Source organism: Globicephala melas, chromosome 1 (assembly GCF_963455315.2).
Source record: "Globicephala melas chromosome 1, mGloMel1.2, whole genome shotgun sequence".
NCBI lineage: Eukaryota > Metazoa > Chordata > Mammalia > Artiodactyla > Delphinidae > Globicephala > Globicephala melas.
The window spans coordinates 81763582-81777220 of record NC_083314.1 but is presented as its reverse complement, the minus strand read 5'-3'; the positions used below and the strand labels follow the sequence as shown (position 1 = coordinate 81777220).

The window sequence follows — 13639 nt, the reverse complement described above, 5'->3', positions numbered from 1 at the left end:
CATTTTTAGAGAAGAATTTTTCAGTTTCAGAATCCTGAATTGATCATTCCCATTTCTCAGCCCCATACTTCAAGATCTCATTCCCTTTGGCTGCTAATGGTGTTTTTACAAGTCTCTTCCAATCTATCCTACCTATTTCAACCAAAGTGTTCTTTCTAGGGTATGGTTGTATCTCTGCCCTAATTAAAATTTTGGATGCTGCCCCATTTTCTCTAGTGTATATTTTTCAGCTTAGGATTCAAAGACCTCCATAATGTCTTATAGTCTATTCCTTATCTCCCCAGCTAGATGGTAGGCCCCTTGACTTGTATTCATGCTCTTTCCCACAGCATATAAAATTATAAATAGCACGTAGTAGATATTTAATAGATGTACATTGAATTATACTGAGAAAGGTACATATAGAAAAAGGAAATAAATTTCACAAAATGCATAACAAACTAATGAAATACATCAAAAGTTATTACAAAAACAGTTGAATAAGATATTTTTATCTTATTCACAAAAATTTGCTGTAAGGAAAATTGCAAAATAATATAAAATCAAATGCATAGAGATATTCATTTTATAGTATTTAAAATATCTATTAATTAGAAACCACTTAAAATGCCCCCCTCCCCCAATAGGAAAAGGGTTTAGAAAATTATGGTATCTCAATATGATGAAGAATTTACCTTCCACACCACTCCTTAAGTATCCTGCTAAATTCAAAGCAGATCCTGTCACCCCACTGCTTAATGGGCTTCAACTGATTCCATTTGGAAAAGCAAATTTCTTATTTGGAAACTCAGCATATTTCACAATCTATCCCAATCTACCTTTTTATCTTCATTTAGTGCTCTCCTCAGTTAATTTCAAGCTTCTGAGTCATTAAATTGTTGTTGAAACATTCCAGACTCTCACAACTTCAAACTTTTGTAACACTACAGTACAGCTTCTTCATTTGGAAAATTCCTATCTATCATTCAAGAGTCACATCAAATGTCACTTCTTTGGAGAAATATTTCTTGTTCTCTCCACTGAGTTAAATGCCCCATTCAACCTCCAAGCTGCCAAAGCTCTCCGCTCATATTGCCATCAAGGCAACTTAGAACACGTGATATTCTGCATTTGTTTTCATGACTATGAGGTACCCAAAAGTAGGATTTGTGTCTTATTTTTTGTAGCTCTATCATCAAAACAGTACCTCATATATACTGGATGCTTAATAAATGCTTTGAAATGAATTAATGAGTGAATTATAGAGATTGAATTTGGAGATACTTAAAACTATTATTTTGAAATCTGTGTAGAAACATTGAAAATGGCCTATGATATAACTTTAACTGGAAAAAGTAATATGACAAAATGCAAGTCACATTCTAATCACCAAGTATATAATATTATGTATGCCTAGGGCAACTGTATACCTATGTCTACCCATATTTATATAATTACACATTGTATAATGTCTCCCCTGTTATATGAGTATATTTTATTTATTTTAAATCAATAAAACTTGAAAGTAGGAAAAACAAATTGATTTATTAAGGAGGTATGATTTTTTCTTTTATTTTTGTAGAAATGTTGTTTATACTACACCTTCATGTTAAAAACCTTCAGCAAACTAGGAATAGAGGGAAATATCTTCAATTTGATAAAGAACATCTACAAAATACTTGCAGCTAACAGCATACTTCATAGCGAGAAAATGGACAATTTCCCCATAAAATTGAGAACAAGTTAAGGACAGCCTCTCTTACCACTTCTATTCAACACTGTACTAGAAATGCTAACTAATGTAATAAGATAAGAAATGGAAATAAAAGTATACAGCCTTGGAAGGAATAAATAAAATGATTTTTATTCACAGATGATATGACTGTACAATATCCCAAAGAATTAAAAAAATATTCCTGAAACTAATAAGCAATTATAGTAGTGTTGCAGGATACAAGGTTAATATACAAGAGTCACTTACTTTCCTATATACCAGAAATGAAAAATTGGACTTTGAAATACAGTACTATTTATAATAACACCCCCCAAATTAAGTGCTTAGGAAAAATCTAACAAAATATGTATGAGACTTATATGCAGATACCATAAAACACAGAAGAAGGAAATCAAAGATATAAATAAATGGAAAGATATGCTGTGCTCATAGATTGGAAGACTCAGTATTGTTAAGATGTCAGTCTTCCCAACTTGATTTGTAGATTCAACGCAATCCCAATCAACATCGCAGCTAGCTATTTTGTAGATATTGACAAACTGATTCTAAAATTTATGTGGAAAGAAAAGAGGCTTAGAATAGCCAACTTTGACCTTAAGTGTGGACTGTGCATAGTGACTTTCTTGCAAAGAGTATAGTATGACAAGGGAGAAAAAAAGGAACAACTTTACAGTGGCAAACCCTGATAAACAGCATCTCAAGCCAGGTCGGCAAGGTTAACATCAATCAATTGTGATAAGTTTGATAGTATGTACCATTGATATGATGTGATAAGAATAGCACTTTACCTCTAAGGCCTTCCTCCCCAAAATTCATAACTCCAGTCTAACCATGAGGAAAACATCAGGCAAATCCCAGTTGAGGGACATTCTATAAAATACCTAACCAGTAATCCTCAAAACTGTCAGGGTCATCAAAAACAAGTCTGAGAAATTGTCACAGCCAAGAGGAGCCTAAGGAGACATGACAACTACATGCATCGTGGTGTTCTGGATGGGAACACCTGGAACAGGAAAAGGCCATTAGGAAAAAAACCTAAGTAAATCTGAATAAAACATGGACTTCAATTTATAATAATGTATCAGTACTGGTTCATTAATTAGGACAAATGTATCATACTAATGTAAGATGTTAATAATATCTGGGCATGGGGTATATGGGAACTCTGTACTATCTTCCTAATGATTCTGTAAATCTAACACAGTTCCAAAATTCAAAGTTTATTTAAACATGTTGTTTGTATATAGCACTTTTTTAAAAAAAAAATTAAATTAATGAGTGGTAGGGTCCTTTTGGAACCAAGATGTTTGAGGGGCAAGGGTAGACACATTCCTAACTTTTAAATTCAACTTCATTCATTCTTTCAGTAGATATTTCTGAAGTCCCTCTGTAATAAAAACACTATATTAATGCTAAAAAATACAAGTCTGTCCCTGTTATCCAAGGGTTCAAAGTTTAGTACAAGGAGTAGACCTATGCTTTCCACAGCAGGTGTGTTGAGATGACTGAGCTAAATGAATCACAGATCTTACCCCTGTGACAATAATCATATATTTGTATTCTTTTTCAAGCAACTAAGACAACAAAGTGTTATTGTGTGTCAACAAAAACCTTCAAGCCCTTCTAAACACCTGATTGGACCCTACGTAGGGTTCATCACTGTCAACTCACTGCTTTAGAAAAGAGAGTGAGGGCAGAGCAGTACTGGGTCAGTGAGTGGAAAACGAAGCTTCTGCTTCTGCATTTTAGTATTTCCTACCATCAGTGAATAATCTGCCCTCTAGAGATGTATCTTGATTCCTGCCTAAGCACATGACTCGCATTGAGTAGGAAGTTCATATGAGAAACTAGAGAACAAGGGACGTAGGGTAGTGTAATTGGAACTGAAGGGACTGGAGGCAATAGTAAGGGCAGAAGAAAGGAGAAAAATGACTCCCCTTCAGTGGGAGGAGTGAGAACAGTGTGGATCTTCTGTTCCTTTGACAGACTCTCAGAATCCCGTGGGACAGAAGCTGTCTTAGGACTGTTGTTCTCAGCGTTGTCTTCACACTGGACTCATCTGGGGAACTCTAAAATACTAATGCCTGGTCCTTACTCCCAGAGACCCTGTTTTAATTGCTTCTTGTCTAATGTGTAGATAAGGTTGAGATCTGCTGGTAAGAGGTCGTGTGGTGGCCCCGGAAAGCTCAGGGCACCAGAGTTTATCCCATCCACCTCATAAGTCCTTTCTCCATACATCCTTAGCTAAACTGCAGAATGCCTGAGGGCAGTGGCAGGAGGTTATATAACTCTGTATCTCCACACCATCTAACAAAGTCTGAGCTTCAGAAATGTTTGTTCAATGAACTGTTATCGATTTTGTTTTAAAAATGCAATGTCATCCTCATTAATCACCTGGGAAAGCTGGGGTAAAAGCTGAAGGGCAAAGGTTTCCATGTTGGCTGCACATTAGAAATAGCTAGTGGAGAGCTTTATTGGCACCCAGGCCAATAAAACCAGAATCTGGATGGACTGGTATCAGTATTTGTTAAAGTTTGTTAAAGTTCCCCAGGTGATTGTTCAGTGTTGCAGCCAAAGCTGACAGCCACTGCTCTACAGTTACCCTCTTTTAAGTATTTTTGTATCCATTCAGTTGTCTTTTTGGGGGGGGGGGTTGATATATTTAAGAATTAAAAACACCCATTCATCTAAGGGTGTTTATTACTTAATTTCATATTTTAAATTAAAATGTACTAAATATGCCTCATTTTACATTATATTGTATCCATATGGTACCTTTGTATCACATATACACTTTAGAACCTCACTACGTGAACTGTAGTTATCAGATCAGCAGCATCAACATCACCTGGGGCTTTGCCTGAAATATAGAATCTTGGCACCACCCCAGATTAATGAATCGGAATGTACACTTCAGCAAAAGCTCCAGTGATTTATGTGCACATTAAAGTTGGAGAAGCACTGCTTTGGTATGCTTTAAGGATTTTTAAAATTCAGATTGACTAAAGAATATTAAAAATTATTTTCCAGCAATACATGCTCATTAAAACCTCAGCATTTCATAAGAGATTTATCATTTTAAGCTATTTCGTTCATAAAGTAATATTGTAGTGTGAAAATTAAAGTGATATGTCTCACATTTCTACCGACTTTTCACCATCAGTCTGGTCTAACTTTAATGAGGAGATCAAGAAGAAAGAAATTTATATTGAGTCCCTGAGACCTGTTACAAGAAAGAGAAAATGGAAGCCCTGAGTTGCCAGTGGCTTACTGGACACCCGGTAGCAATGGTGGCATTCCAAAGTGCTTGGGACGATCCTATATATGAAACCCCCAATGAATTACAGAAAATTTAGGGGGGGTAGGATGGGGGAGAGGAAGGCTCCAAATAACAAGCAAGGGGGTCACAGAAAAGCAGATCTGAGGCAATTCTTGAGGAAACCAGCATCAGCATGTAAAACATGTTTAATCTGCAATTAGGCTCCACAACTGTGTAACTGTGGAATATGTGAGAATGAAGGTCTCTATTTCACAAGCATTCTAAGCAGCCACCCAAGATATTTTGCTTCTCTAGGATTCATTTATAAAATGTAAATATATTTGGTGCCTAATATATGCCAGGCATCCCCCGTGGCTCTAGAAATATAGTGGTGTTTGTGTGTGCCTTTATAATATATGTAAAATATATGTATGTTGTATATAATGTAATAGACACAGATGTGGTCTGTCTTAACAGCAGTCAGAGCATTATGATGAAATATAGCTTATTTATTTTCAAGAAAGCAGTTTATAAGGTGCTGAAATTTTGCCAAGAGTATAATCAGAAAACACTCCAAATTGGGTCTTTAACAGAGAGGAAGTTTAAACCACTTTGGAAATAAAACCTGATAATCAGGTAGGATGGTGGACCCTTCACTAATTTCATGCCTGGTCAGTAGTTGCCAGACCTGGCTAGGATGCTTACCAGACACCAAATGTGTGGGCCACACTCTAGGCCAACTGAATAATAACTGATGTTTAGCAATTATTGTGCCACTGTTATTAGTGATGACATGAATATTCATTCACTTAATCCCCACAATAACTATGAAGTGGTTGCCAATATTATCTCCTTCTTAAAGATGACAACACAGAGGTACAGAGAGGGTTAATGGTTTTCCCCAAGGTCACAGTAGGATTTGAACCCAGACATGCTCTTAACCTCTACACCATGCTGTGGCTGGATTTCAAAAGTAAAATTTCCTATTTATTACAAAATATTTATTCACAGTCTTTTCAGCCCATGCCCAAGACTGATTATGACCGAGGCATGCATGGTGTGCTAAGGAGTATCCACCCTAGATCCGAATAGGGACGATTGTCAAATAGAGTTAGTCCCCAAGACAGAGCCCAGATGCAAAACAACTGTACTGCTGTTCTACTAAGGAATGCTATGAACGAATGAAACCACTTTTAAGTAGCTGGCCAGCACCGTGTTCGTTTTGTGAAATATGAAACAAATCTGGACACCTTAATACACTTAAAACACTGGCTTAAAAAGTGAGTTGAAAAGCAAACCCAATGGATGTTGCTTTGGAGATCAGTTAAGGAGGGTGATATTCTTTGACATATAATAAGCTTAACTATCATTTAAGTAGGAAGATACCTTAACTGTTAGTAACAAGTTGCAGGACTCGGTGTGCATATTAAAGCAACTCAACTTTAAAACTGAGTCTGTGCAAGGATAAGAAAACCCAGTTGCAGGTGCCCCCTGCCCTTCTCTGAAGACAGGACTACTGCTTTGATTTCTCAAGTGAAGCAAAAGTGCAAAGCAAGGAAGGCAGCCAGATTTTATATCCTATTCAAGCACTAGAATCATTAGAGAATTGTTTAAAGTAAAGAAGGAAGGAAGCAATGAAGGAAGGAAGGTAAGAAAGAAAAGAAAAAAAAAACAGTAAGGTTAGAAGAGATTGAAAAGGGGGATTCCTGGAAGGAGTTGTAAGCAGTATTCTAGATCACTTACCGATGAACGCAGACCAAGAGCAACCACTTTACATGCCTGCCATTCTGCTACACCCCCCTACCAAGATTGTTACCCTTTTCTGGATAGCGGCAAAACTCATTACAGACAGTGCCCAACTTGTGATTTTTTGACTTTACAATGGTTCAAAAGCAATACACATTCCATAGAAACCACACTTCGAATTTTGATCTTTTCCTGGGTTAGCGATATTTTGTAACATACTCCGGTGATGCTGGGCAGTGGCAGCTTCCAGTCAGCTGGAAGGATCAGGAGGGTAAACAACTGATAGACTTACAACCATTCTGCACCCAAACAACCATTCTGTTTTTCATGTTCACTACAGCATTCAATAAATTACATGAGCTATTCGACACTTTATTATAAAATAGGCTTTGTGTGAGATGATTTTGCCTGACTGTAGGCTAACGTAAGTGTTTTGAGCACGTTTAAGGTAGGCTAGGCTCAGCTATGGTGTGAGGTAGATTAGGTGTATTAAACACATTTGTAACAGGATATTTTCAATTTACGATGGGCTTATCAAGATGTAACCTCATTGTAAATCAAGGAAGATCTGTAAATGAAAATGATCTCTGTGCCATTTTCACAGACATCAGTAAAGGACAGAACGAGTGATACCTGCGTCCCATTTTGCTGCCAGCGTAGGGAAAGAGGAACCTGCATAGAACCTGAGGTGATGGCTGCTGAGAGGAGGTCAGCAGGTTGAAGTCTGGCAGGTTTAATCACTGTGAAGCCCATCATACTTCCTGACACGAGGTAAAATCTTATGCAATGGTTCAATACTTGGCGAGAGCTCCAAGCATTAAGGAACAAGATTTACCTGAAACCTCCACAGCCCTCCGATGTCATCAGTCCCTTCAAAGCAGACGGGCTCCAAGCCTTCTTCCAGGCAGCACTTGATAGACGTGAGCCCACTCACTCCTCCCCCAATCACAGCAATTCTTTTCTTGGTCATGGTCTCCAGAGATCTTCACCGGGCTGGGTCAGTGTAACCTGTCCTAAAGAAAGGATGACAAAAGACAGAAAGCACACATCAGTTAACACCTTTCAAAGAAGAGCTTGAACGTAGCACTTAGATAAAGTCTGCAGCAGCAGGTGCCTTTGGGGAACCCAGATTCCAGTGTCCTCATGGACCACCGGGAACTACTACACCTTGGACGAGTGAGCCCTGTGCCTGGAAGACCCAGAGCTGAGACCCAGAGCTGAGAGCTCTGCTGCGGTGCCCGACCTCGCTGCCTTTGCCCCAACACTGGCAGATCCTTCAGCTGCGATCAGGAGGGCACTGCACTTTCAGCTCTTTGCAAAGAAATGTAAAACAACAAAGTACAAACAGCAACAATAGCCAATGTGGAGGGGCTGTTCAGCTCCACCTCCTTTCAGCCAACACACCGCCCACTCAGCAGCGCCCATTACCCCCACAGAGGGGAGAAAACGTGGGCCAAACCTGCTCTGGGCAGAAATAATTAACCCTATGGCCTCTCTGTTTTTCACCTGCAGTTGCTCGCACTCTCAGCTACTCTCAGGGGAGACCCTAGGGGCCGGAATCTCCATCACCCACCCTTCCCATTCACTTTTAACTTCCTGGTGTTGTCTTACAGTGACAGACTCCTACTGGTGAAGGGAAACTGTCACCAACAACCCTGAAGCAAGTCTTGCTGAAAAGCTTAAGCGGAGAACATGTCTTTCAGGAGATCTGTCAGAACACATCCCAGGCCCTCGTCCACCTCTCCAAGCCAACCCCCAACCCCACAAATCGGATCTTTGGTTCCGTGCTACGGGAAGAAATTTACTTTAAAATACCCATGCACTGAGCTGGGCGCTGGGGTACAGTGGGGAGTGAGGGGATTAAGTTTCCTACTTAGAGGAGCTTATAGTTTAGTAGAGAAGACTGATACACAAACAGATAATTTCAAAAAAATAAAAATACTGTGAAAAAGAACTTTCCTCACACAGCTACCTGTGTGATTACAAACATAAAATATCCACTTTTAAAATGTAACAAAATTTTCAAATCATTCAGGAAAGACCAATGTAATGGATATAGGATTTCATATACTGGGTCAGAATCAGGGCTTATTCAACCCAGGAGTCTATTTTGACAGGTGTAAGGGGTTCTGGAAGAGCTGGGTTGTAACCGATGCCATGCATCTCTGTGCACCTTATACTACCCCCTGAGTCCACCTTGCTGAAGATGATGTGATGCCAATAATTCCAGCACTGGGTTTTGACTTACTGACCTGGTTTTGACTTAGTGACCTCACCCCGAAAGTATCCTTCCCAGGCCAATGGGTTATTTCTCAAGGGTTTACCTTATATGGTGCAAAAGATACAATGGGAATGGATCATATCTTTTGGGAATGCACACATATAATCCTCTCGGCAACCCCATGGAGAAAGTACTATCAAGTAAGAAAAAGTACTTGTACTTTCAAGTAAGTACTATCAAGTTGTTACTTACTTGCAAGTAAGTGAAAAGACAGGTAGGTACACCTGGCAGTCTGGCTTCAGGCCTGGGCTTCAATCACTATATATAGTCTCCTTTATGAGAATATTTTTACAACTTATTTAGCCACAAGTCCTTTGTCCATTTCTCATCTCTCTGTTGCATCCCTTTTCTTTGCCTAGCTCCTGCCTTTACAGTTTACACTTTAGTTGAACTGCTTTTAGCTATTGCCTTATTTGAACTACTTTAAAATATGTTTAAAAATAGATCTTTGGTTTGGGAAATCATTTGGCTTCATCAGGAAGTCTCCTGTTCAAAATATGGTTGAATTATATGAACACACACACACATGCACACACACAGTGGGGAACACAGGACATCAACATATCCTAATGGGAGAATAAAGGGAAAGAAGCTTAAGGATAGAGTTATATATTTTTTTCAGTAATTAAAAAAAGTGTTTTTGTTTTTTGATGTGGTTCTGTCTTTTTGATATGGTTCTTATTATCAAAATGTCATTAATCTCTCAATAGTCATCTTAAGACAAGCTAATCAAAAAGTTCATATTTTTCTTTAAAAATAAAAGCTCCTATTTACTTTTGTTCTGGATTCTCTTCTCACTTTGCTCCAGAAATCCCTTATTTAACTAGTGTCATCACCATCAAATACCATGAAATAGAATGTCTTTTGTCACCAAATATCTTTTCTGCTGTCTAAGGCTACTTTCTCCTAGAAAGAAAAAGCAGGGGTTTGTTTTGTTTTGTTTTTTCCAGTTACCTAAATGCATCTCCCTTGAGATTTCAAAAATATTAACCTCTCTTCTTATCCCGCCCCAAGATTTATGGCAGTGGAAGGGCCACCGAATACTAAAGAACAAGAAGTTCTCATATAATCATCCTGTTTCTAGTAGACCATGGTTTATTGGGTGTTGGAGAAGTTAGTGACTTCCTTTGAGTTAATGAGTTGCTGGACCACAAAAAGCCAATCTGAGTCTGAGGGAGATGATTGCAAGTCACCCAGAGATCCCAGAATTTGAGCTGGATGCAGCACCTGGATGAATTTGGAGTTGTCTCCCTTGGGGTGGGGATGAGCATATCAGGAGAAGGATGAATACAGAATTCTAGTGGCCAGAGGGGTGTCAGACAATGCTAACTTTTCATTAAAATCTGTTTTCCTCATATTACAGAATTATAGGACTGTAGCTGGCATGGGGCTGCCCAAATAGCAACAGTATTTCCCAGTTTCCCTTGCAGCTGCACGTGGCCATATGACTAAGTTCTGTCTAACCCATTTAAAAGGCAATGGTTTTCCCTGGACTTCTGCTCACTCTTCTTTCCTGTAGCCTAGAATAATGATAACAGAGAGATGTTTGGGAACTATGTATTGAAGTAGGTCCACCATCAGATTGGGGCCCTAAATGACTGGATATTCTAATCTGGTTCTATTAAGCTTGGACTCTTACATGAGAGATAAGTAAATTGCTATTTTGTTTGTGCTATTGAGTTTTTAATTTTGTTTTTTACAGCTGTGTAGACAACCCTAATTAATATTAGTATCAACATTCTTTGGACCTGTAACTTTTTAAAGACTGATATCTTTCATAAAAGTTTTCAGTTATAGGGCTTCCCTGGTGGTGCAGTGGTTAAGAATCCACCTGCCAGTGCAGGGGACACAGGTTCGAGCCCTGTTCCTGGAAGATCCCACATGCTGCGGAGCAACTAAGCCCGTGCGCCGCAAGTACCGAGCCTGCGCTCTAGAGCCTGCAATCCACGACTACTGAGACCACGTACCACAACTACTGAAGCCCACGCACCTAGAGCCCGTGCTCCACAACAAGAGAAGCCACCGCAATGAGAAGCCTGTGCACCACAACGAAGAGTAGCCCCCACTCGCCGCACCTAGCGAAAGCCCACGTGCAGCAACAAAGACCCAATGCAGCCAAAAATAAATAAATTAAGAAAAAAGATTTTCAGTTATAAATGTGAACTTATACTATAATAATGCCTTTAAAAATAAAATTCTGAAAAGAGTATTTTAATGCAACCATTTTACATATGGGAATTTTAACTTATAAATGAATTACTTGGTTAATTTTGGATGTGTTAGAGATGCCTAGTTATAGGAAAACTGATGAATACTTTTATAAACTGAATATTAATCTCTCCCTACTGAATCAGTTTTACAATTTCAGAACAATACAAGAATTACTTTTAAAACTTAATATTGTAAAATGTAATTTTAATGCTCTACTACTTTGTGTTTTGTAATTAATTACTTTTACACCTGGCAAATATGTTTTATGTTGTTTTTAAATTACTTGTAAAATGTTTTAAACCTTGACTCAAATTTTCTCTGTTTAAGCTAACTGCAGATTTGCAAGTGAGTATATACAGGCTCAACTTTGACTAAAGCTTTTCTACAGACGAAAGGCAGGCAGAGGACATGGGGGTGGGGGGAGGACCATAGCGTCCTGCTCCATTTCAGCTGTGCTTCCTGTGCATCCAGTGCTGCAAGCCATGCTCTAACACACAAACACAAGTAATGGAAGAGCCTGCCCTTCGTGATTTTCAAAGATGATTGGAAATACAGAATATAAACCCATTAAAAAGATTTAGAAATACTTAAAAATACCATAAAAACAAGAGGAAAATCTCCAATGAAGAAACGACTGGGTTCTAAAAAGTTAATCAATTTTAACAATTTTAATCAATTGTTGAAAATCAGAATACATTTTCCCATAGAACCAATGTCATTTTTTATAGTTAAGGCACTGGAAATATTGTAAAAACCAACTGAAGCACAAAAGAAAATCAGTTAAAATTCTGGGTCAGTAGGAATGGAAGTTTTGTGGTAATGGCTCATTCACATTGAGAAGAACACCACTCATATCTGATGAGTCTCTGGGGGCTCTTGTCCTCCCATTCAGTCTTCAGGCACAGTGTCCTTGTGGCCTGCACTTCAGAGACAGTTGAGACTTGTCCTAGGGTGAGGACAGGGGAGATCATGAGAAGGAGATGATTCTAGGTATGGTTCAGAGGTAGAATGACTGTAATGATGGATGTGGAGCAGAGGTGTCATAGAGAGTTTTCTTGTGCACATTCCCAGCCAATATCCACCTCCAGAGGTAAGCATTGTTTCCTTTTGTTTTTGTTTGTTTTTTATTACTGAGGTATAATGGACATGTAACATATTAGTTTCAGGTGTACAACACTTGTGCATCTGAATATTTGTATATTGTGAAATGATAACCAAAATAAGTCTAGTTAACATCTGATGCTTTTATTTGTTCTCAAACTTCAAATAAATAGAATTACATAGTATATACTCTCTGTGCTTGGAATCGTTACACAATGTAGTGTTTTTAAGATTTATCCAGGTAGTTGCATGTATCAGTAGGTTGCTCTTTTTATTTGTATGAATCTATAATTTGTTTATCCATTCTCCTATTGATGAATATTTGGATTATTTCCACTTTTTGGTGTAATGAAGAAGGTGTTTTATTCTTGAACAAGTCCTTTTTGTGGACGTCTGCTCTCATTTTTCTTGTGTGCCTAAGAGTGCAATTGCTTGGTCATAGGGTAGGTTTATGTTTAACTTTAGTTGCAACTGCCAAAAAGTTTTCAAAAGAGGTTGTGCCATTTTATACACTCACCTGCAATATATAAAAGCTCCAGTAGCTTCATAGCCTCTCAGCACTTGGTACTGTTCGTCATTCTTGTGGGTGTGTGGTATTATCTCATGGTGTTTTTGATTTGAATTTCCCTGATGACTTATGATGTTGAGCGTCTTTCCATTTAATTTCTTGGCCATTTGTATATCTTCTTTGCAAAGTGTTTGTGAAAACGTTTTGCCTATTTTTTAAAAGCTGAGTGATCTTATCATTGAGTTGTAAGAGTTCTTTTTTTTTTTTTTTTGCCGTACGCCGGCCTCTCACTGTTGCGGCCTCTCCCGTTGCGGAGCACAGGCTCCGGCCGCGCAGGCTTCGGCCGCGCAGTCTCCGGACGCGGCTCACGGGCCCAGCCGCTCCGCGGCATGTGGTATCTTCCCAGGCCGGGGCAAGAACCCGTGTCACCTGCATCGGTAGGCGGACTCTCAACCACTGCGCCACCAGGGAAGCCCCTGTAAGAGTTCTTTGTACAAGCTGGTTAAAAATTCTTTGCAGATATATTTATTTCAAAATATTTATTATTTATTTATTTTTGGCTGTGCTGGGTCTTCACTGCTTTGCGCGGGGGCTTTCTCTAGTTGCGGCGAGCGGGGGTTACTCTTCGTTGCCGTCAGCAGGCTTCTCATTGTGGTGGCTTCTCTTGCTGTGGAGCACAGGCTCTAGGCGCGTGGACTTAAGTTGTTGTGGCACGCAGGCTCAGTGCTTGTGGCATACAGGCTCTAGAGCACAGGCTCCGTAGTTGTGGCGCATGGGCTTAGTTGCTCTGTGACATGTGGGGTCTTCCCGGACCCGGGA

The 13639-nt window shown here is 39.1% G+C and overlaps 2 protein-coding genes across 3 annotated transcripts in view; one reads left to right on the top strand and one right to left on the bottom strand.

The window, feature by feature from the left end:
• FMO5 (flavin containing dimethylaniline monoxygenase 5) overlaps positions 1-7728 on the bottom strand; it is a 28372-nt gene extending 20644 nt beyond the window's left edge. The window contains exon 1 of the mRNA XM_030869233.2: positions 7555-7728. Within this exon, the coding sequence (XP_030725093.1) occupies positions 7555-7689 (135 nt within the window). The 5' untranslated portion in view covers positions 7690-7728. The remainder of the gene's footprint in view (positions 1-7554) is intronic.
• Positions 1-13639, top strand: part of CHD1L (chromodomain helicase DNA binding protein 1 like) — a 134148-nt gene that overhangs the window by 38818 nt on the left and 81691 nt on the right. The gene's annotated exons all lie outside the window — the stretch shown is intronic.